Consider the following 21,540-nt stretch of genomic DNA (forward strand, 5'->3'; position numbering starts at 1 on the left):
GCACAAATTTCATTATCATAGATTCATATATACTGGGGTTAAAAAAACAAAAAACAAAAAGACAAGCCTTCCTGTATGGAGAGGTGTGCAGAAAGTTAAAGGTGACGTCTCCTTCTCCCAAAGTCTTCACCTCCCACTGAGCTCGGCCCGTCAGAGTACACCAGGGCTGCTCAGCGCGAGCCAATCACAGCAGGCGAGGGAGATCCATCCATCCATCCATCCATCGGGTGACAGCAGCAGAGTGGGGCTCCCACAGTCGCTACGGTTAAGTGCTAAATTAGCAGTGAATCCACCGGTCACAGGACGCGGCTCTTCTGTGGACCTGGTGGAGGTATCGAGAGGAGGTGGCGGGGGGGGGGGGGGGGGGGGGGGGGGGGGGGGGGGGGGGGGGGTAAGTGCGCAAAATGGGAAGAGAGGGTGGAAGAGGGGCGTGTCTTTTCCAGCAGTCACTTCATGATAAAGTCAGTATGAATGCATACAACGCCACTCATGAGTTAAAAACAAAGTAGTTGTTCGAGGCCGCCTCTCGGCTAGTCATAGCCCAGTGAGCTAAAAGAAAAGAAAAATAAAATCACTGCTGAATCATTGTGCATAACAAAGAGTGCGCAGGAGATGAGTGTAAAGTACCCCCCCCCGAAACACACCTGTAACAAAAAACAAACCGTGAGACTTATAAAACAAGTCTGTAAAATAAACATTGTACTTTTACAACAACGGAATGTCAGGTTGTTGTGGGTTGACGGGGAAACGGCTTCTACGCTCTCTACTGTTAAAACAATAACAAATGACTAGATGCAGTATACAATGATTCAGTTTAATGCACATGCATTAAAAAAATAATATATTGCACCAAATTAAAGACATTTTCTAAGAAGAAAAAAAAGTGATTGGGGACACATCTCCATCCTGATTTCCTTGTAAAGTTCAGTCGTGTGGAGGAGAGCTACCTGTAGCGTGCATGTCTTGGTCAGTATATACTGGATGTAGGTTTAAGGCTGGTTCACTAGCTCACACTGGCACAGTTTCTGACTGAAGAGGGACGCCTCCTCGTGCTACACACACACGCACTCACACACACGCATTCACACAAAAATCCTACAGGAGCCGCAGACAGAGCAGAGCAGGGAGTACATTCTTCGATAGTGTGTTTGGACAGCCGACACGTCTCCGTGTGTCGCCACGGCCTCGCCTTTTAGGCCGTTAAAGGTCGACGCCGCCTTTTTGTTTTTCTTCACATGATCAGCGGCATGAAGCACAGCAACAACCAGCCCACACACACACAAACACACACTCACACACACACACGCACGCACGCACGCATGCACGCAGACACACGATCAGCATGAGCTTTGGTCATCACAGGTGATATGACAGCAGACCTGCGGAGGGACGCAGGCCGCTGCTGAAAGGTGGTAGATATGATGATAACACTTCAGTAAGAAAAAAAATAGAATCTTATCTGGAAAGAAGCTAGGGACGAAAAAAAAAAAAAAAAAAAAATCGATGCCAAAAATAAAGAGTAAAAAATAAAAGTCATTCTTTCAATGTTTGTTCAGTCACATTTTAAAAACAGCGCCTCTGTAGCCCAGTGCTATTGACAGTTTTAGTTGCTATGATACCAGGAAGATGATTCACACGGTAAGAAGCTGCTTTTTTTTTTGCGTCTGAAGAGCAGCGTGAGGGGAAGCCGGGCTTGATCTGCGGGGGGGGGGGTCACTGAGGTGGTGGACCGTGGCGGCCTGGAGACATAAGCGGGGAGGTAAGGCAAGGTGTGGGTCTATTCTATCGAGTCCTGCAGTTTAAAAACAAGACGGCGTCCGCGGCGCCATCGAGCAGCCGCCAGACACAGCAGCATCGGCTGGACCGAGACAGACCAAACAAAACCAGGGGAGGGGAAGGAGGCAGGGTGTAGTGGGTGGACTAAAAGAAAAGACTGCTGTGATCAGTCTTGGTGCAAATTAGATTCATGTTTCGTGTGTGTGTGTGAGTGTGTGTGTGTGTGTGTGTGTGTGTGTGTGTGTGTGGAAAACAGCAAGCGCAGAGCCCAGTGTTTATTGTTCATCCTTCTGTTCTGAATAACTGGAGTGTTTTCACTTACGAGGGTAAAGGATGGACAGAAATGGACAAGCACACACACACACACACACACTCCCCTCCGCCCTCGGCTCTCAGGTCTCTGCGTGTCTCGAGGGCCCGAGTCCTGCTGCCGAGTCCTGCTGCCTCCGTCCTCTCCTGTCACCTCTTCAGAGAGGAGGACTTGAGTTTCTGGCTGTATCTCTGGATGCGCGTCGAGCGGGAGTGGAGCTTCACGAAGAGCTCCGGGAATTTGTACTGAGGGAACATGGTCTCCAGGAAGCCCTCCAGGAAAACGTAGACCAGGCGCCGGTTCATCGGTTGGTACTGGAACATGTCGAAGACGCGCAGGATGCCCTTCCTCGTCGTGTCCGCTCCGATGATGTGCTTCAGCTCGTCTGAGGGGAGAGAAAGCGAGACTAAAACATCCTCAAGAAGGGAAAAAAAATGACGCCCACGTCCCTCATGGGTTCTCTCCTGTGGCGCTCAGGAGCTCGGAGATCAATCAAACGTCCCTTTAGAGCAACAACGGTCAATAAAACCCGCTAGCTTCTCAACAGGGATAAAGAAGAGAAAAATAACTAAGAGGAAACTCCAAGAATCATCCTCATATCCTGATGTTTTCTGCCGTGTATTTGTGAGAACACGTCAAGGATGTAAGTAGATTGTGTGTGTGTGTGTTTGTGTGTGTGTATGTGTGTAGGTGTGTGTGTGTGTGTTCACCTGGCATGATGCCCAGCAAGCTGGTCTTGGCAGCCACCCGTGTCCTCATGCGGATGCTCTTGTCCCGGCGAGGCGGCGTCTCGGCCAGAATCCCGTTGGGCCAATAGGAATCTCTGAAGAGGCGGAAGCAGAGTCAATTCAGATTCTCCTGATCATCATCATCATCTTTCATCTCTTCTGTCATATTTGCTGCGACGGGGAGATAACGGGTTTGTTTATGGTCGCAGACACAAAACAAGTGAAAAATTGAATGTATATCTTCCTGACACATTTGTCGTAATAAGTTAAATTCAAACCGCCTTCGTTCATCATTTCAGATCTATAACGATGTGAATGGATATTACTCCAGCAGGTCAGACCTGTAAACAGCTGCAGTGTGTGAGAAACCTGACGTAAGCTTTATCTTTAAAAGCAAACAGGAAGTCGGGCTCTGAGCCGCGCTCTCATAACAAATGAGCGCTCTGAATTTAGAAAGCAGGAATGCTCTTCTTAGATTAGGCGTTTTGTAATTTTAAACTGTAAATCCTGCCTCTGCCTCCTGCATAACAGTCTAAATGAGGCAGCAGCCTCTCGCGGAGTGCTGCCAAGGCGCTGGCACAGGAACAGAGCGGTGTGTAAAGACGTCTGACCGGGACTTTAAGGATGGGCAGTTTAACAAATGGGAGACTTTTTTTTTTTTTTTTTTTTAAGGAAAGCCAACAGTTGAGAAGCAGGCAGATCAGACATCGACTCGTCTCGAGCCGCGTCTCTTTTCTTGTTGCAAGAAAATGTGTTAAGAAAGCCAGCGAACAACCTGAGACCTGTTACCTGAACTTCTTCACGTAGTCTGCCACCTGCTCCGGCGACGTCAGGTAGTCCACGTGATCCACGATTTTCCTGCAGAGACGGAAACCGGATGATTTAAACGGAGCACTTCGTGCAGCTGATGACTGACTCGGCCTGCTGCCAGGACTGCGAGCGCCTCTGACCTGTTGATGGTGTCTCCGTACGTGGCCCTGATGAGCTGCTGCAGCAGGTTCTTGATGTTCCTCCGGAGCCACTGGTTCTTCTCCTTCAGGTCGAACACCTCGTCCATCAGCAGCAGCATCACGCGGAGCGGGATGTTGTCGTCCACCTGGGGCAAAACGAGGCGCTCGTTAAAGTTTTCGCTTGAGAAGCACGACGACAAAAACAGCGGCGGGAGAAAAGGTGAGCTGGCTCACATTGTCATCCAGCTGTGCGGAGACCCGGCAGTGTTCGGGGTCGATGTCGGTCTTAGGCAAAAGCGGAGGCACCTGGGAAAGAAAAGCCGGAGGCTGGATGAATACTGAGCCAAACAGGAAGCTGCTTTCAGTTACACGAGAAAAAAAAAACGTGTTTCCGACCTTCAGTATGGACTGCTTGATGTCCTGACCAAGCCGTTCTGACATGCGGCCCATGTTGTCGGAGACTTTGGTCATTCCTTCAGCCAGGCTGTCCGGCAGAGCTTTGACTGCGTTGGACATGTTCCTCATGGAGCTCCGCAGAGGATTCACAAACGTGTCTATCTGCGGAGGCAGGAGGGACAAAAGAAAATCAATGTTGTGAAGCCAGACTGAACCTCAGCCTCCACAGTCCTGCTGTTTAAACCTCTGGTCTCAGCGGACGTCCGAATCTCAGCATACATACAAAAATGTCAGTTAAAACTTCAGGAGGACAAAAGAAGCAGTTCGGAAAACAGTTACCTTCCGTGCAAACTCTCCTTTGCCCTTGCTGTAGGCTTTGTTCTCCAGGAAGTCGTAGACGTAGGGGATCAGGGTCGGACAGGCCTTCACCATCTCGGGGTTCAGCAGCAACTGGAGCGAGCCCAAAGTGAGCGATGCAATATATCAACAGCAACGCCAAACAAACAACCAGGATAAACTATACCTGAAGGTAAGCGTTGAGGTCTTTTTTTCTCTTCTCCAGGAAATCTCTGTCCATGTTGTTGAAGGTTTTCTTTCCTGGCAGCTTGAGGATTGACGCCAGGTTTTCAAACTGGATTAAGAAAAAAAAAAAAGAATAAAAGACTTTTAGCCTCTTTAAACCGGATTGTGTTTGATCAAATTCTAAAGAAGGAACAAACCTGCTCAGTGATTCTCATGTGGAAGTCGTGGAAGTCCGAGTAGCGGCGGTACGTCTTCCAGCAGTCTTCGCTGCCGTCTTGATTGCGTCTGAACACAGTGATGGCGTACAGCGCGTAGGTCTTACCGTGGTCGTTGCAAACCCCTGCAGCACCCCAGAAGCCGGGGAGAGAAGCGTCAGCTAGCCCACCCGGAAATTCATCCACAGGGGAATGGATGATGAGAGGGGAAAGGAGCGACGGGAGCCGAAGAATAGAAGGGAGAAGATGTGGCGGGTGGAAAGGAAAGAGTGCAGCGCCAAGAGGGTGTGCAAGTGTGACAGCATGGCGGGAAAAGTGAAAGGAAAGGAGGGGGGGGAGGGGGAGGAAAAAGGAAAAACAGAAAAATACAGTGAAGGTGATGGAATGAAAGAAATTAAGAAAAAAAAAATACAGGAACAGTGTGAAGTGGCACAGCAGACACATGCAGATGAATGAACGGAGCTCGGAGGTGAAAACATGCAGGGAGGGACTAGAGGGGGTCAAACACCCCGTGACCTGGACACACTACACACACCATTAACATACAGCGTTAAACAAAGGGGATATTTTTACACAAGCCATCATAAAGCACTGAAACTCTCATTAGAATCCTTCCTTCAAAATTTGCATCCTCACAAATATTACACACAGCAAAAACAAAAAAACTGGTTTTCAAAGATTTGATTAAAATTTGCATTTGCACAGTGAAAAAACACCACGGAACGTTTGTTTGGTGAACACTTGCAGTTCGTACCTGTGTCGGAGATGAAGGCATGTAGGTGCATAGATTCGTCATGGCAGGAGTTGGACAAGTCGTCCAAAGACTGAAATCACAGGAGAGACGCCGCCGTGAAGTCACACCATCAGATCAGCCCCGCTCCAGCCTCTCCGCTTAAACTCAACACGGCGTCCAAACAAACGTACGAGATTAATGCTTCCTGTGGGAGAGCCGTTGAAGGACTCCCCATCGCCGTCATCGGACCCTCGGTAGCTCGGCTCTTTCAGCATGTCCAGCTCGGCCAGCATGCGCACGTAGAGCGGACTCTGCTTGAAGGACGGGTAGAAGCGCTCGTCGCGCAGCATCATGTCGTACACCTGTGGGAGGAGCGAGGGATCTGTCAGCAGCTGCGAAACCAGGAAAAAGTACGAAGCCCCGAAAACCACGTCGACGCTTTGGTACCATTTTCTGGATGTCATCGAAGATCTCTGGCGTGGGGTCGTCCTTCTGCAGCTTCTCTCCCAGCTTCACGACCAACGCCTCGTCCACCTGCACCCTGGGCGAAGCCTGTCGGAGCAGGCGGAGGCCGCGGCGTGAGTTCCCACAGAGATAAAAAATTAACAAATCCAGCCGGCTTGACGTCCGAGTCCCACCTTGTCAGACAGGTACTGCTCGAAGACGCCCAGCGCGGCGGCCTTCAGCAGCCCCTTGGTGGCGTTCGGCTGCTTCTTGCCGTCCTTCTGCCAGCTCTGCATGGCCTCCAGCTGCTGCTGCGCCGTCACCCTGTAGCCCTCCACGGTGAGCCAGAAGAACAGCTCCGCCTGGGCCCCCGCCGCCTGCATGAAGTCTGCGTCCACACACACACACAGGCGCACGGCGTCTCTACAGCGGCACTTCGGTTACACAGCCTCGCGTCACCAGAGGCCCGCTGCCTGCATGCTTCAGCGATTAAACCTTCTGGCAGCGCGTTGGTCCAAGATGATCTAGTTTCGTGTTTAAACCACTGGCTGATTTCCACAACAGATCTGAAACCACTTGGCTCGACTCCTCGTTCTTCTCGCTCTTTTACATAAACACGCGTACGCGCAAATTATCGTAATCTGATCTGTGACCTTTTTTAGATCTCTCACAAGGTCCCGTGGAACTGACAGGGAATGTATCTAACGAGGCTGGATAGGGTTACGAATTCGAGAGAAAAGGAGCAAGATATGGACCAAAGAGATGACTGTCTGGATAAACACTGTGACGTCTGAGAGATACGAGCAGTGAAAACGTGTCTTTTGGATTTACCCATGAAGAACTGCAGGGCGATGTTGTGGACCAGGATGTGATCCAGCGGGATGACGCACAGCTTGCCGAAATTGGCGGCCAGTTTCAAGGCATCGACCTCCTACACAACACAGGAACGGAATTAAAAAAAAGAAATAATTAAGTAAACAGGGCAAAGGATAAAGGCTTCACAAAAACAACAAATAAATCCAGCGTATAGGGTCTTTAAAGACGTGCTTCGGTTTCTTTACCTTCCCAGAGTGCAGCCTCTGTATCCTGGTCTCACACACCTTCTTCACAAACAAAAGACTGTTGATCTGGTTCTTGATCACATTGATGTCTAAAAGGACAAAGAGAGAAGCAATGCCTTCATTCCTCCACACACGGCTGGCGTGCTGACGGGACCAGGTGAGGGAGAGTAGCGTGTCGCCCACCGTCTCCGGCCGTGTCCAGAGAGCGCAGATACTGCAGCTCCTCCAGCACCTTGTCTTTGACGGACTCCAGCTCGGCGGGCTTGTCGGTTAACTTCAGGATGTTCATGAAGGCTTCGTAGTTGCAGCTCGAGTCCCGGATCTGCACACAGAGTTACAACGACCCGAATGTAAAATTATATTCGAATTGTGATGATACTAATGTACCTCAACTCACATCAACAACTTGTAAAACTTAAAAAAGCCTTCATTTTCAAAGCCAAAGAGATTGTTTTTGTCAGTCAAGCTCTTGATGATCCTGAATTCCTCTGGTAATGAAGCCTCCAAACAGATCATTTTGTGTTACTAAAATAGCATGGATGCCGAGGTCGGGCCCTTTTATTCAGCCTCAATCACAAGACATGTTTATTTATCAATTTTAACTATTTCGGTAATAATCTAGTTTCGTGTTGCTTCCTTAGTTAATGCTGCATTAACGGCAAACTCACCATCCAGATGACGAACTGGTTGATGTAGTCGGGATCGCTCAGCTGGTTGATGAGAGGAAGCAGCACGCCACGAGCAAGGACCTCCTGAGAAACAGAAAGCGAAACGATAATGATCGCCGTGTTCTTTCATAAGAGTCGTATTGGAGAAGATGCCAGAAGTGAACAACTGAACAGAGCGGTGTGTTCGTGAACTCACCCTGAGGAAATATCTCATGTTCTTGTTGTGGAAATCTCCAGGAGGTAGTAACAAATACAGAAGCAGCTCACACAAGTCCCGAAGAAAACCTGAGACACACACACACACACACCAGATTAGTTAAACCATTAAACAGGAGATTGAAATATAATGACATGAATGCTGAATATGTGTTTACCCTCTTCGTCTTTGTGCGAAGTACACACTACGTCTCGACAAATCTTCCTCTCCATCTCCACCTCGGCTTCGAAGAATGAGTCCACCAGCTCCTCCGTTATGTCCCCTGTGTTCACAAAACACTCTTCGCGGTCACTCGCTGCACTACATTTAAAATGGTAACGATGCATTTATCATAAACTTTGCAGACGACAAAGGGCTTGCGGCTGCAATTACGGTTTAATCCTCCTGAAACTCAATTTCGTCACAATATTGGCAACTTTTCAATGATAAAGAAGCTGAATCAGCTCTGGAGGAACGCCAGACACACAGCAGTTAGAAGGAAGAGTGTAACAGCGTGTGCGCATACTTTGCTTGTCCTCCCTGTCGCCGAGGCGATCCTGGGCTTTTCTGAAGACACGTAAATGGGTGGCAAAGTCGTCCACCAGGCGAGTGGTGAAGTAAGGCTGCCAGTCCACCTCTTTGGACCTGCACACACAGAATTAATACTTCCTTTTGTTTGAAACACATGCTGTGGCGGGGGAAGTGTGTGTGTGTGTTTGTCCCGTACTGTGTGGAAAACTGGACGAGGGCGTTCTGCAGCGTCTGTCTGATTTCCAACAAGAATGACTCATCTTCGCTCAGAGTGTAGTACCAGTACTGGATGTAGTCTCTCAACGCAAACTGGATCACCTACAGAGAGGAGGCAGCAGGGGAGACGTGAGAAGAGAAGGAAATTTGTGAAACCACCGCCTAAAAAGAAGCTTGACTCCTGGACATCGGCTTGTTTCAGTGATGATTGTTTTTAAAGTGCTCCAGAAATGAGGTAGAGCAACACTGGACCGAAATGAAAGAAGAGCAACAGGCAATACACGTGCATAAAACACTTTTGAAATACGTAAAGGAGGAAAAAAAAAAATTGCAAGAATGAATCTATTGTGAGTGTCACTTCTGTTTAAATGTGAAGAAATCGCTTCTTTAGTCCGTCACTTCCCGTGTTCGGTTCGCTGACGGCTTTACGGTCCTGAAGCGTTCAGACTTCCTTTGGACATGCATGCTTGGTCTGCTTGGCAGGATTCACACTTCAATAAACGAGCCGTACTGACACAGTAACCATGTTAAGGACAAGTTCGAAAAATCTCTGAGAGCCTATTCAGTAACTATTCGCAAAATCTAAATCTGCTTTATCAATCTCTAAACACTCAAAGAGGAGATGCGATTAGCTGAAAAGAAATCTGGATAAACCAATCCTCCGACTGTATTCTGTTCCAGTAAATTGAAACGTAGCCACGTCTGATTCGATCAGGGCAGCGTCTGAATCAATTTAACTGCATCAGCTGCGGGGAGACTGAAAGAGAGGTGAGCTTGTGTGTGTGAAAACAGCAGGACAGCGGAGCCGAGGGTTTTTCTCTCGGCCGGCCTGACGTGGTCTCCATTTAGCTGTGGCAGACCTTGACGTTCACAGGCTGCTGAAATGATAAGTGTGCATTCCCAGAGCGAAGGGACCACGAGAGCAGCCGGTGTCATCTGACCGTCACTAAGTGCTGCGTCTGCACTAAACTCTGCCGACCAGGCTGCTTTGCTGAGGACGGCCGGCTTAAAACGTGGTTTCTTTACAGTAAGCGCCGTGAGGACAGGAAAAAAAAAAAAAAGAAAAAAAAGAAAGAAAAAAGACTGTGACGATCAAACCAAGGCCACAAGCTTCATCTTCCCTCTCTGCAGTGCTGAGGAAACATCGACCGACTTGTCGAAGTTCACAGTAGTGCCTCAGAAGAAATGAACAATCTCAGAAGTGCGGCTACTCCTTCCTTCTACTTCAGCCTGATGATGGAAACACTGTCGCAGCACATTTTTTTCACTTCCACTTTCTGTTTGGATCAATTTCAGCAACTCGAAAATGTGTTCATTGAGTGGAAGCTACAGTGTGACGCAGAAGACCGAATAAAAAGAAAAGCCCGTGTTATATTTATATTTATACTTCTGCTTCTGTAGTTTCATGATTTCTGAGGGGTTTTTTTCTTGCAAACATTTCATTGGCCTTCTGTAAACCGTGGTTTATTGATCGATTTAAGCCTTTCATGTCGTCGTCGTGAAGAATATTTGGCATCAAACAATAAAGATATGTCATCATGAATCTTTCACATGCCTCGTCTGCTTATAAATAACAACGGTTGAGTGAGGAACGGTGCCAACAGTCATCTACACAGGGACATAGCTGAGATTCTGAAACACGACTTCCCTCCTTTTAGATAATAATGACTTGCATGATCAGATTTCTCTGTTGTTAGTCTTTTATGTGTTGAGGGGAGAACTTCCCATCAAAAGCTGACGTCGATCAGCTGACAGACATCCTGCTCCAGACTGATCTCCTGACACACAAAATACAAGGAGCAACCTTCCTGCGAGCACATGGCACCGAGGCTTCTGGGAGTCATGCAGCCGCTGACGGTGAATGCTCCTCTATGGCTGGAGGCCAGGAAGCCGCTCACGTGGGCCGGCAGACGGGTCAGACAATGACCCGAGTGAGCCAATGTCCAACAAGTCTGGAGCAGCCACCATTAATGCTGTTATGGTGTGTGAGCGTCTCTCTTTAGTTGCCATCTTCTGCCTCTTCAAATGATCCCAAACAGACTCCAAAAAAAATAATTTCAATGCTTTTCAATTTTCACAGACAAAGTTAGCAGCAGTGCAGCAGCAGAGACACACACCTGCTGTAGTGGTTCATCTATAAAACTGGAGCCCGTCAGCCTCCTGTCAATCTTTATGGGCTTCATCTCCAACTTCATCTCATCCAACGTCTGAAACAGAAAACACAGAGTAACACACCGACAGTGAGTTACCAGCGGAAAGGAACACGAGTGTGTGTGTTTCAATGTGCTTTTACCTTCAGTATACCAATTTGCGTTGGTGGCAAATACGAGTGCTCGCACTTTTCCAGGTGTTTCTCGGAATTGATCTTTCCATACAGCAAAGTGACCGCAAAGCCCCTGGAACAACAGAAACGTTACAACGCTCATCTGCTGGGCTTTTGGTTATGTTGAAGTTATAACTGTGGAATAGTGAACTTAGGAAAGAAAGATATCAAACATTTCAGTGAGTAAACTAGTTTTCCTGAAGAACATATTCTCTAAGTTGTAATGCTGCATTCAGTGGGGGCTGCTGGTTTATGTTACACAATGTAGAGCACATTTTAAATAAAAACTGTTTAAATGGAGTTTATGAACAGAAGGTGTGATTTTAAAATCGTGATGCTCACCCTCCAATGAAGCAGAAGATATAAAAGGCCAGGTAGAATATGGCAAAGGGTCCAAAGGTGACAAGGAAGAGCACAACTCCAAGACCCCCCCATCCCCAGATGGAAAGACTGGCCTGAAACACAGAAGAACACACATGCTGAGTGACACACATTCATTTATATCAACAGATTATTACCTTCAGATTAATACCATCAGATTAATACTATCACTTGGGGTAGAGGAGGGCTGGAGTTAAGGAACTGAATCCTGCAGTAAAAGTGTCCCTGACCAAGGCCAATAACTCCAAACAGCTCAGGCTGAGTTGAGAAGAGCATCCGGCATCAAACTTCAGAGAAAGAATGATCTATTTCTACATTTGCAGAACTCAAGAGACAGACTCCATCAGATTAGCGCTGATTACACAGTACTCATGAAACATGATGGCATTAGCAGAGCAGAAGGAGGTACGAATTCACTCCTTTGAGCTCAGGAAGCTAACGCTAAAGGCGAGGTGTGCTGTGTTTTTTTCTTTTTCATTGTTAGAGTAACAGATGAGTACCGTGTCCGTGTGTGTGCATATTCATGTGTCACATTCTACGGTCTTCCTGTTATTGTGAGTGCAGGAAACCGTGCTCTCATTTCGAGGCAGCAACTCTGTCCCACTTTTCAAAGCGAGTTGGTCAAGCATCGTCATGGTTTAACCTTCTTCTAGGTCAAAGTTACAGGGCCAATTATAAAGCAAGGGATGATTTAAAACTCAAATAATTTTCAAATAAATGTCTTACTCTGTAATCTTGCACGAATAAGCAACTTGTTGATTTATTCAATTACCTGTGGCATAAAATTGTTACTGGAGTACTTTCAAATCAAATTCTGTCCCTTTTTCTCCCTGGAAAACCATGTAAGATGAGTCATCCTGCGCTGGAGGATGTTTCCTAATTCTGCATCCAATAGAAATTCGGAGAGTCTCCTCTGCACCAACAACAGATGCCGACCGTAGTGGCTCAAAGTGACGGGAGAGTGTGACACAAATCTTTAAAATCTTTTCACAGGAAACACATACGCAAAGAAATCCAATATCACTCGGGCATCATTTCACAGTCTCTTATTCCTTCTGACAGGATTTCAAGCATATTTATTCACCAAAACTCCATGACTTTTTAAGTTTCTGAAAATCCAGGAAGCACAGAAGGCAGAAGATTCATAAAAGATTGACCGAGATGTCACACATTAGTAACGGGACCTTCTTCAGTACCACTGGAAACACAGTGATAATGAGGAAGTGCATGATATTGAAGGCTGAAGTTATGCTGGAAAAAGGGCCAGAAGAACTCACTAATTACACATTTGACAATTCTACTGCTATAAAAATGAAATACGTGCAGGACCAGAAGATCTCAATGTGCTGTAATATAAAAATGAATGAACCGGGTACCAAACTTTCTTTGTGAAACCACCAGACAGATTCACTGAAAGTCTTGATGATCTGCGGTGGTGATCTTCGGCTGGCCTACATTCAGACCAGAGTTAGTGGATAAGCAGCTCCAGTGATGGGGCTTGATCGGGACGGACAGAGCCTCCCCATGACACCGACACGTTGTCCTAGCTGTCACTGTCAACTACAGCCAATTGGATGACACACATTACACAAACTGCCAACTGTGTCACATTTGGATGCATGTTCGAGCCGTGGCGCCATGTATGTCGCCACGACTAGCTAAACACGCTACTGAGAATCAATGCCGCGAGCAACGCATTTTTCAAAGGAGCAACGAAAAGAAAAGACAAAATGGTTGCTTACTGCTAAAAGGATTGAAACCTCAGAAAAATAATGGCTCAAGACCTCAGAACAGACTCTGAGTGCATAAAGATTCTGCTGTGAGAGACAATAATCAGAAAATCTGCAGGGTTTCAAGAACCTGTTCATCAGTTTTTCCATCAGAAAACCCATTTTAAACACTATGTTTCCATCATTTTTAATTCAAATAATTGCACGTTCGTTATTCAATAATCTTATGTTACTCTGAGCTGCGGGCAGAGAGCACAAAGGTCATTCCCGAGACATTTTCTTAAATTAGACTCTCATTCTGGGGCATTTATTGCTGTGTCTGCTAATATCAACCGCTTGGACCCATACCGAAGCACAATGTTAAAGACCGCATAGTCTGAGATAGAATATGGTAGAATGAAACAATAGCTGTTCTAGACCAGATCCACATGCCAACACTCCCGTGGTTTGAAGCAGGGTCCCCACACGAAGGTTAAGCGTTAACACAATGCACCATCATGCATCATTCTCAAAACCTTGATGTTGTGAATGCATGTGATGAATGACAACAGACAAAAGACCTCTGTGGCGTCAGGTTTCATAAAGCCGATGACGGCCAACTAGAAAGGTCTCCACAAACACTGGTTCAGATGCTGCAGATCAGCTGGTGGCGTCCACAATCAGCAGAGGTTAATGTCAGAGTCCACATTTAAAGCCTGATGGCTGTCGAGGAAGTCCTGTTGACCCCGTCCCTGTTTACTCATAGTAAAAGCTCAAGCGGCTCGACAGGTGCTGTCAGAGTGGAGGCCGGGAGAAGACCGAGCATGCAGGTCATTACTAGAACAGGAACATCCAACCTCTGAGCTCGCCTGGAAATATACGACACATAGCAGGCTGTCGTCGAGTGTATAAACCCGTCTGTGGAAAAATTTCACCAAGTAAATATTAAAACTTGTTAACATGCACTGTTATAAAAGGACCGTTCCAAGCAACTTCTGTATATATAACTGGGAAATAATCAGTGTTGTGCCGCATACGTACACTTTTTATGAACCGAACTTATCTGAAGTTATGTAAGACACTGCTGCTGTTATCCTTTGGTTAAAATATTGCGAGTGAAATTTTAGAGACAAGAAGAACACGGATCTTTTTTTTAACTCAAGGTATCGAAAATGTTATTCCCATAGCTTCAAAATTCTGAATAACTGTCTGAATAACTAGAAACACAGCAACAGTTTCCTTTCAAAGCTCAGTGGTGCTGTCCTGTCGGCAGTCTCCGTCATTCACATGCACACTACCAACAGTCTGGTTAAACTATATCAGGTTCTGCTGTTTTTACAGGATTCGGGAAGACAGGAAGCTAATGCTGAAAAGATGACAGTAAATGCATGTCATTAGGAGTTGTGAGCACCTTGATGTCTGGACTGCAGAATGTGTCCAAACTGGCTCTACTGCCCCCTCTTTGTCAAGTCGCAACTGGTTTGAACAGAGCAAAAGCAGGCAGGCTTGGCAAGTCAAGAACATTTTCTCTGTTCAGATAAGATTTGGAGACACCGAAGGAATGCTATTCAGAAAGAAACGTAATGCTACACACTTTATATATCTGTCCTCGTGTGTCCTTCTCTCAAAGCGCCTGGAACAAATAATCAGAAATAACGCTGTCCCTAATTCTGGGAAACTCCACAAAAATTCATGTGAGCAGAAACTAGTTGTACTGTGGTGTCATGTCTACAGTGTCTGATTTTTCACTGCTCAACAAACACAAATTATTACAAAAGAAGGCTGTCAATTCATTTTTGGGAGTGTTCAAAAACATTCATTCAGTCAGTGTAGTCAGTGCGTTTATTGCCCTCAGGCCTGAGCTACGTGCCAACAGGTGACTGTGTTACACACACACACGCACATACACGCACACACGCACACAAGCCAACAGCATGATAAATAGTACTGTGACTGCCTGGATTTACTGGAAGCAGCAACTTATTTGCTCTGAAGGATAGCAGCCCTTGGAAAGCAAACAGGGATGGGCCACTCTGATCACTGTGAGCGCCACAAAAAACTCACCCACACCAGCAAAAGGTCAAACTGTGACCGAGCACTTGAATCAGGGCATATGAAAACTAATACCACTCAGCTTCTTGCGTCTGCATCAGGTTCATTAGATCAAGTTGTGTGTTTTTGATATTGTTACACCCCAAATAGCAAGACAGCATAATTGTCTGTGAAATTCTTCGGGGATTCCGTTGGAGACAACACAGAAACGTAGCGGCAAACATGTGGCAAGCGAGCCTTCAGCTGTTTGAAGTTATTCATCTTTCCTGTACAACTTCACAGACACGGCTTTTGTGATAAACATCTAAACAACAAGCAGATATAGATAAAAAATACTTCCGGTCATGTCAACAAACTGGAAGGAAAATATCCTCCTGGTAACTTTGTGTACATGCAGCAGGGAAACGGGACTGTTACGAGCTGAAGGTCCTATTTCCCAGTTTGAAGCATGCATTGCTAACATCAGACTCCGCAAATGAGACCAACTCGCCCATCATCACATATGTAAACTAAGAGGGGAATGACATTTAATTTCACCTTTCACGCACATTTCATGTACATCCATCACTTCGTTTACTGCTTTAACAATCGCTGTGACTGTCACTATTAAGCTTTATAATTAGGGAATACAAGTCTCTTTCTTGGAAGCAGTGAGAGGACGTGTTTTAGTTTATGTATGTGTGAAAAGTATTATGAGCAAAAATTTGAAACAACTTATTTTATGTGAGGAGCGAGCAAATTTTGAATTTTCCCCATCTTCCACTATAAACACACATTCAAATAAGTATATCTGGATCATGGGGGAGTCGAGACTGGCTCCAGAATTCACAGTTCACAGGCCCAATTTGACTCCCGGCTATATTAGTATTAGTAATGTAATACAGCTCCAACAACTCCCTGTGACAATACCTTGAAATGGAAAATAAATACAGGCACCGTGAGCAAACATTCACGGAAAACTGTCACTGTATGTGCTTGAAATGGATGAACTGTGTTCAGTCTGATGCGACGGGCGCCAGTGATCAGCGGTGGACGTGAAGGCCATCCGCGGGCCTGTGTGATGAGGTGGCTGTGGAGGAGAGATGATAACTGACACTCTTGAGTCATTACAGCTTACAGGGGGTTTATAAGATGAACCATCTGTTCCAGTGATTAACACCCGACCCAGCGGATATATGCACACATTTACAGTTGTGGGCAGCTCCTTATGCAACCCATGCTGGATAGATACACAATAGCACAAGAGAGACAATACTGGTGTCCCACTGGGAGGGCTGCACATGCAGAGCGGGAACAAATCAAAGCCATTTAGTTAGTGACATTTCACCAAGACTGGGGCATAACATTAAAATTCAAATGCGCACATTGTTCAACTGCACAAATCAAATGACAATTAATTCAATGTACACTCGACTTGATTAGAAGCTTTTTCTATCGAAACACAGACACATCATTGGATAAAGAAATGGTCACTGCAAATTAGCATAATGTCAATAACTTCTTTTTAACTTTCTTTTTTACTTTCTTTTTTTTCCCTCTAACTCTGCGCTTTAAGGGACATAAAAGCTTTATAATCATTCCTGGAGGTTAAAGAATGTGACAAACACTTCATAGCTGCAAGAATAAATAAGAATTACGATAGTTACTGAAATGAAAAGAACTCACTGCATGCCTCTCAATCAAGCAAGTTAAATAAGGCACTCTGTGGATATTTTTCACAGATGCATTTAATGCTGTGGTAATTACAGAGTAATTAAAAATGATGTCTAGTTTAAATGTGGTGAAAATGACCTTTCTCCTCTGATCACCTGTGAAACCAATAATTTAATTTTAGGAAATTGGCTTGCGGGCCACAAATAATGAGAGCAGAGGGCCACATGTGGACTGTGAGCCAGCAGCAGCCCGTGATTGTTCTGTGTTTGAGAGAAATGCACCCAAACTTGCTACCGTGGCGCTTGATGCCACACATACACTATGCCTCTTATCTGCATTCTTCAGATTACCACTGTATGCATTTCCTGAGCAAACTGACAGCAAATCTATGCACACCGCCTTGTACATACACTGAAACACAGGTGCTCAGAAAACTACTCAAGGGGTAAGTATATTTCTATTTTTGTGACCAAGACGGGTTCACAAGCGCTTAGCTCCCACTAAAACCGGTATGGTCATTGGGCGAGAGGTTAACTCAGCCCATTAAAGCTCTCCAGTGGGAGATCTCCAGTTAATGCCTGAGAGGAAGAGAAAGTAAGCGGTGCTGACTGATCGTGTAGGCCTAATCCGCCGGGACCACCATGATACAAACTACCGCCACACAAGCTTCAAGAATGAAAAGAGGAGACAGAGTATCGTAATAACAATGAATAATTCCCAGAAATGAGAGCTGCTGTTGTTTGAGTGGCAACAAACTGTTTAACTCTTTAACTTCTTCAAACTTCACTTTCACAAAGTCTTGTTAAAGTGTAGCTGTTGTTTTCTTGTCAGTCTGGACTCTGTGACGACCTGTCAGTCAAATGGTGGTAATGGCAGGGTTTGATTGATTTGTCTTCCTTGGTCCCTTCTTGGGAAAGTGACGGTCACATTATAATGACGTTGAAAGCATATTCATCATGATGTTCTGTCGAGTTGTAAAGGATGGATGAAATCTCCTCCAACATTTCAAATCTATTTCATCACTGGAGGGCGGCTCTGAGGCCACACAACCTCCACGCCCCAAAGGAGCAGATTCAGTGAAAAGCTGCTACAAGCCCACGACTTCTCATTATATATTTTCCATCCAGATTGTTACACCCATCTCTCGAGTTGCAGCTTGATATTGTTACTTCCAGTGTTACCCTGGGGAGGGTGAAGTCAACCTTTCGCCTCATCTCGCATAGACTGAGTCCCAAGTTGCTTATTTTTTCACCTTTTATGAAAACAGTATGCGAGCAGGGCGTAACTGGGAGATTTCAATACTCACGCGAGACCCAAACCAGATTGTAGCAGCACCCTAAAGTGACCTTTAACACAAAACCACGTAGGAGGAGGACACAGCAGGAGTTGAACCCCGTTATGTGCAAAGTTTAGCAGCTATGGCAGATCAAAGAAAATGTGCTTCTTAGTGGAGGTGTCACGTGTGAACTCCACTCTGTCTCAGCATGGCCTGGAGTCCCAGAGGATATATCTGGATACAAAGCACAGGTCTGAACAGGGCTTAATTCTTGAGAGCTGTCGGCTTGTTTGGCAGGGCTACAACCTCTGCATAAGAGTAGGAAGGAAGGAAGGAGAGGTGTACTAGATGACAAGCAGGCCTGATGTGACAGCATGCAGGCCTTACCGTCTACCAAGCTTTGATTAAGACAGCTTAATGAGGTTTAGCCAGGGGGGGAAAGCACTCACATAACTTTGTGTGCCTGGAGATGATAAAACTTGAGTAGTCATATCTCCTACACAACTGTACAGAACGTAAACAGATACATCTATCAAGCTGATGTGGGTAGACCTCCTTCTCAAAGTACGTCACACTAATTAAAACAATGCATTCCAATGTAGACAACAAAACAGCCCGATTAAATGAATGCACAATAGGATGTGAGGAAAAAGTTAAACTGAGGAGGCGAGGTTGGAAATTCAGCCCAGGATTATTGAACACAAGTCTGTCATTCATTTCAAATTAAGGTTGGCAGAGAGCAGCATGTCCACAGAGCTACTTAGCTGAAGTTTAACACCTGACTGTGCATTACACAGAAATCAGTGCTGCCTGTCTGACAAGCCGAATACAGGGCAGTGGCAGCTGGAGCCTCATTACAACGATAAACCTCTACTTACACTGTTGGAGAGATGATACCTATTGAAAGCAGAAGAGACACTGTTCTGTTTGTTCACCCCCACAAATCCACTTTCACATCTATACGCACTTTTTCCGATTTTACATAACAATACTATATTACACTGCACAATCACTGTACTTACAAAATATGCCTTCCATCCTCTGGCAAGATCAAAGCACAGGGTTTCAAAGTTTCTCATACCTCTAACTGATCATATCAAACCTCCAAATGAGTCAGATCAGCTGACTGGATCTATAAATAAGACAGGGAGTAAAAGGTTTGGCTTCAATGTGCACCTTGGTATGTGTGGAATAATCTTAATAATAATAATGCATATCTGAATCTGTTACTGTGATGAATTGCATTATACACACATAACAATACTTTCTACTATAAATCACTTCTGCACAGTTTTCTCAAAGTAGGTTTTGATTCTTGCAGCATTATGACATAACTATCTTTATACAAGCTGATTGCTCTGCATTGTTTTTGTTATCCATGCATTTCAATTTGGGACAAAAATCCAAACTCAGCAAACCAAAACTTTCCATCGAACATCACGACTTGAGTTTAAGCCAGAAAAACCAGCCCGCGTCACATGAAAACTGCCGTCAACCTACAAGTCACGTTGAAAAATCTCCACCACCACTATTGACCGGCTACAGTGGACTACAGACACCTTATTAATATTTCAAGGCCAGCCTATTTCAGGCCATTTGTGTTTGATAGGAGACTGACAGGCTGACTGGCCGGCTGTCACTGGAAACATCCCCGGCAGAAAGATGCATACGAATGTCTTGGACTTTCCCCATTAGTAAAAGCAGCCTTGTAACAAAATGCACCAACATCTGTATGGCCCTCAAATAGCTGCTACTGCATACAGACCAGCACAAAGGTGTAAACACCTGCACCGGCAGTGATCGTCGACTTCAGTTCTATTCGATCTCATCCAAAACAAACAGGTAACTTTCTTTCCCCGTCCACGTTTGGATTTAGCCCGTGTAGCCTGTCGGCCAGCTAACGCCCAGCTCACCTGTGATTGTTGTAATGTAGAAACTCGTTGTTGAGAGACCTTACTCATAATCTAAACGCATATTACTGACATTGCCTGTGTCGAGCTAATTCCAGCGCGGTGTTGACAGTGCGGATGTCCTAAACCCATCGTATTAACATGGCGTTAAACGTGTAATCCCGGGCTGACTGCCACTTATAGCTGACAGCCCTCCTGAAACACAGCGGCTGCGTGCCGTGTCCGTCCTCCCTCCCTCCCCCTTCCTTCCTTCCTCCCTCCCTCTCTCCGGGGCAGAGCTCAGTGTTTACCTGCGGGGCTAACGCAGGGGCGCTAGCTGCTCCTAGCTAACCAGCCGTAAGTGCCAGCGCAGCGGCACGCGCGTCCGCTTCACCGGCGCCAACTCACCTCTGCAAACATCGTCTAAAAGGCTGTGCGCGCGGTGGCTCCGGCTAACCCCACCACATCGTAGCATGCGAAGAGGAGGTTATCTTCTCAGTTAAAAACGGACGTATTTCCAGCCTCCGTACTCTCTTCGGAGCGTCGCCATGTTTGCAAGGTTTACGTCTTGGCTGACCCGTTTGTGGACGTCGTCACGCGATTGGCTGAATGCGTGATGACGCAGGATGTAGCGACGATCACGATTGCTGACCTAAATAAGATAATAGTTCACAAACTACCATTCCAGCACACATGACAGTCCTCATGCCAGACGGAGGAGTAATGAACTAATATTCACAGATGCGATACGATTTAAATAGATGGACTAATCACAAATTCTTTACATTTTCTCTTCGTAATATTGTTGTTACACTATTCAAACGCATCCCCCCCATATCTTCTGTAATATAATCTGCTTTTATGTGTACACCAAAAACGTGTCCCATCTTTATACAACATGTTTTCAGAGCATTTTTTTTCTTCATTTGACTATATTTTCCTGTCTGGGTTTTTGAAATGTACAGATTACAGAAAGGTTTGTATGAAATACTGTATAATATGAATTATTGCAGTGATTCTATCTAGGTAAGTCACTCAAAGCTGCTTTTTTTTCTTTCAGTAAATGACAAATAGAGCAATTTTAGATTTATTTAAGGACTGTACCTTGGCAAGACCTATAATTGTAATTGTATCATGCTCGTCACTTATTTTACACAGACAAGCTAAAATCTAATTAAATATAATCAGCTAAATTTAATAGTGATCATATTTAGTGACTGATGAACCAATGACCTTTCCATCACACCGGAAAACATAAACGGGCACTGACTTCAGTCCCTACCAATGACGCCATACAGAAGATGGATGGATGGATGGATGATACTATCCTCATGAAATGTCTGCGATAAAAATCAATGCTAAGCACTTGTTTTTATGAACAAAATTCCTTATGCCCTTGATTTACAAGTTATTTAATTAAAAATGATCCATGTATGTATTAATGTCCATGTTGTTCTCCAACTGCTTATAGATTTGTGATCAAATAAATAAAAGCAAACATGAAAATAGTT

General features: G+C 45.4%; 1 protein-coding gene across 2 annotated transcripts; it reads right to left on the bottom strand.

Annotated features, from left to right (window-relative positions):
* Positions 1-457: 457 nt before the first annotated feature.
* Positions 458-20,217, bottom strand: snx13 (sorting nexin 13). Of its 2 annotated transcripts, none has more exons than XM_030120091.1 (25): positions 20,054-20,217; positions 11,412-11,524; positions 11,040-11,142; positions 10,864-10,953; positions 8,727-8,848; positions 8,526-8,644; positions 8,178-8,282; positions 8,000-8,088; positions 7,804-7,887; positions 7,319-7,457; positions 7,136-7,224; positions 6,906-7,005; positions 6,269-6,462; positions 6,078-6,182; positions 5,822-5,992; positions 5,652-5,721; positions 4,880-5,022; positions 4,684-4,791; positions 4,500-4,610; positions 4,161-4,322; positions 3,999-4,070; positions 3,765-3,910; positions 3,604-3,672; positions 2,797-2,909; positions 458-2,471 (listed from the first exon to the last, which is right to left on the bottom strand). In XM_030120091.1, exons 1-25 carry the CDS (start codon positions 20,099-20,101, stop codon positions 2,236-2,238), a joined length of 2,901 nt encoding a protein of 966 aa, XP_029975951.1. In that variant the 5' UTR covers positions 20,102-20,217; the 3' UTR covers positions 458-2,235. The 2 variants fall into 2 exon arrangements, with proteins under 2 accessions (XP_029975951.1, XP_029975950.1); XM_030120090.1 differs by having other exon boundaries at positions 2,236-2,471; positions 4,880-5,058; positions 20,054-20,072.
* Between the last annotated feature and the right edge of the window lie 1,323 nt (positions 20,218-21,540).

The sequence above is a fragment of the Salarias fasciatus genome, chromosome 22 (genome assembly GCF_902148845.1).
Source record: "Salarias fasciatus chromosome 22, fSalaFa1.1, whole genome shotgun sequence".
In the NCBI taxonomy this organism is placed as follows: domain Eukaryota; kingdom Metazoa; phylum Chordata; class Actinopteri; order Blenniiformes; family Blenniidae; genus Salarias; species Salarias fasciatus.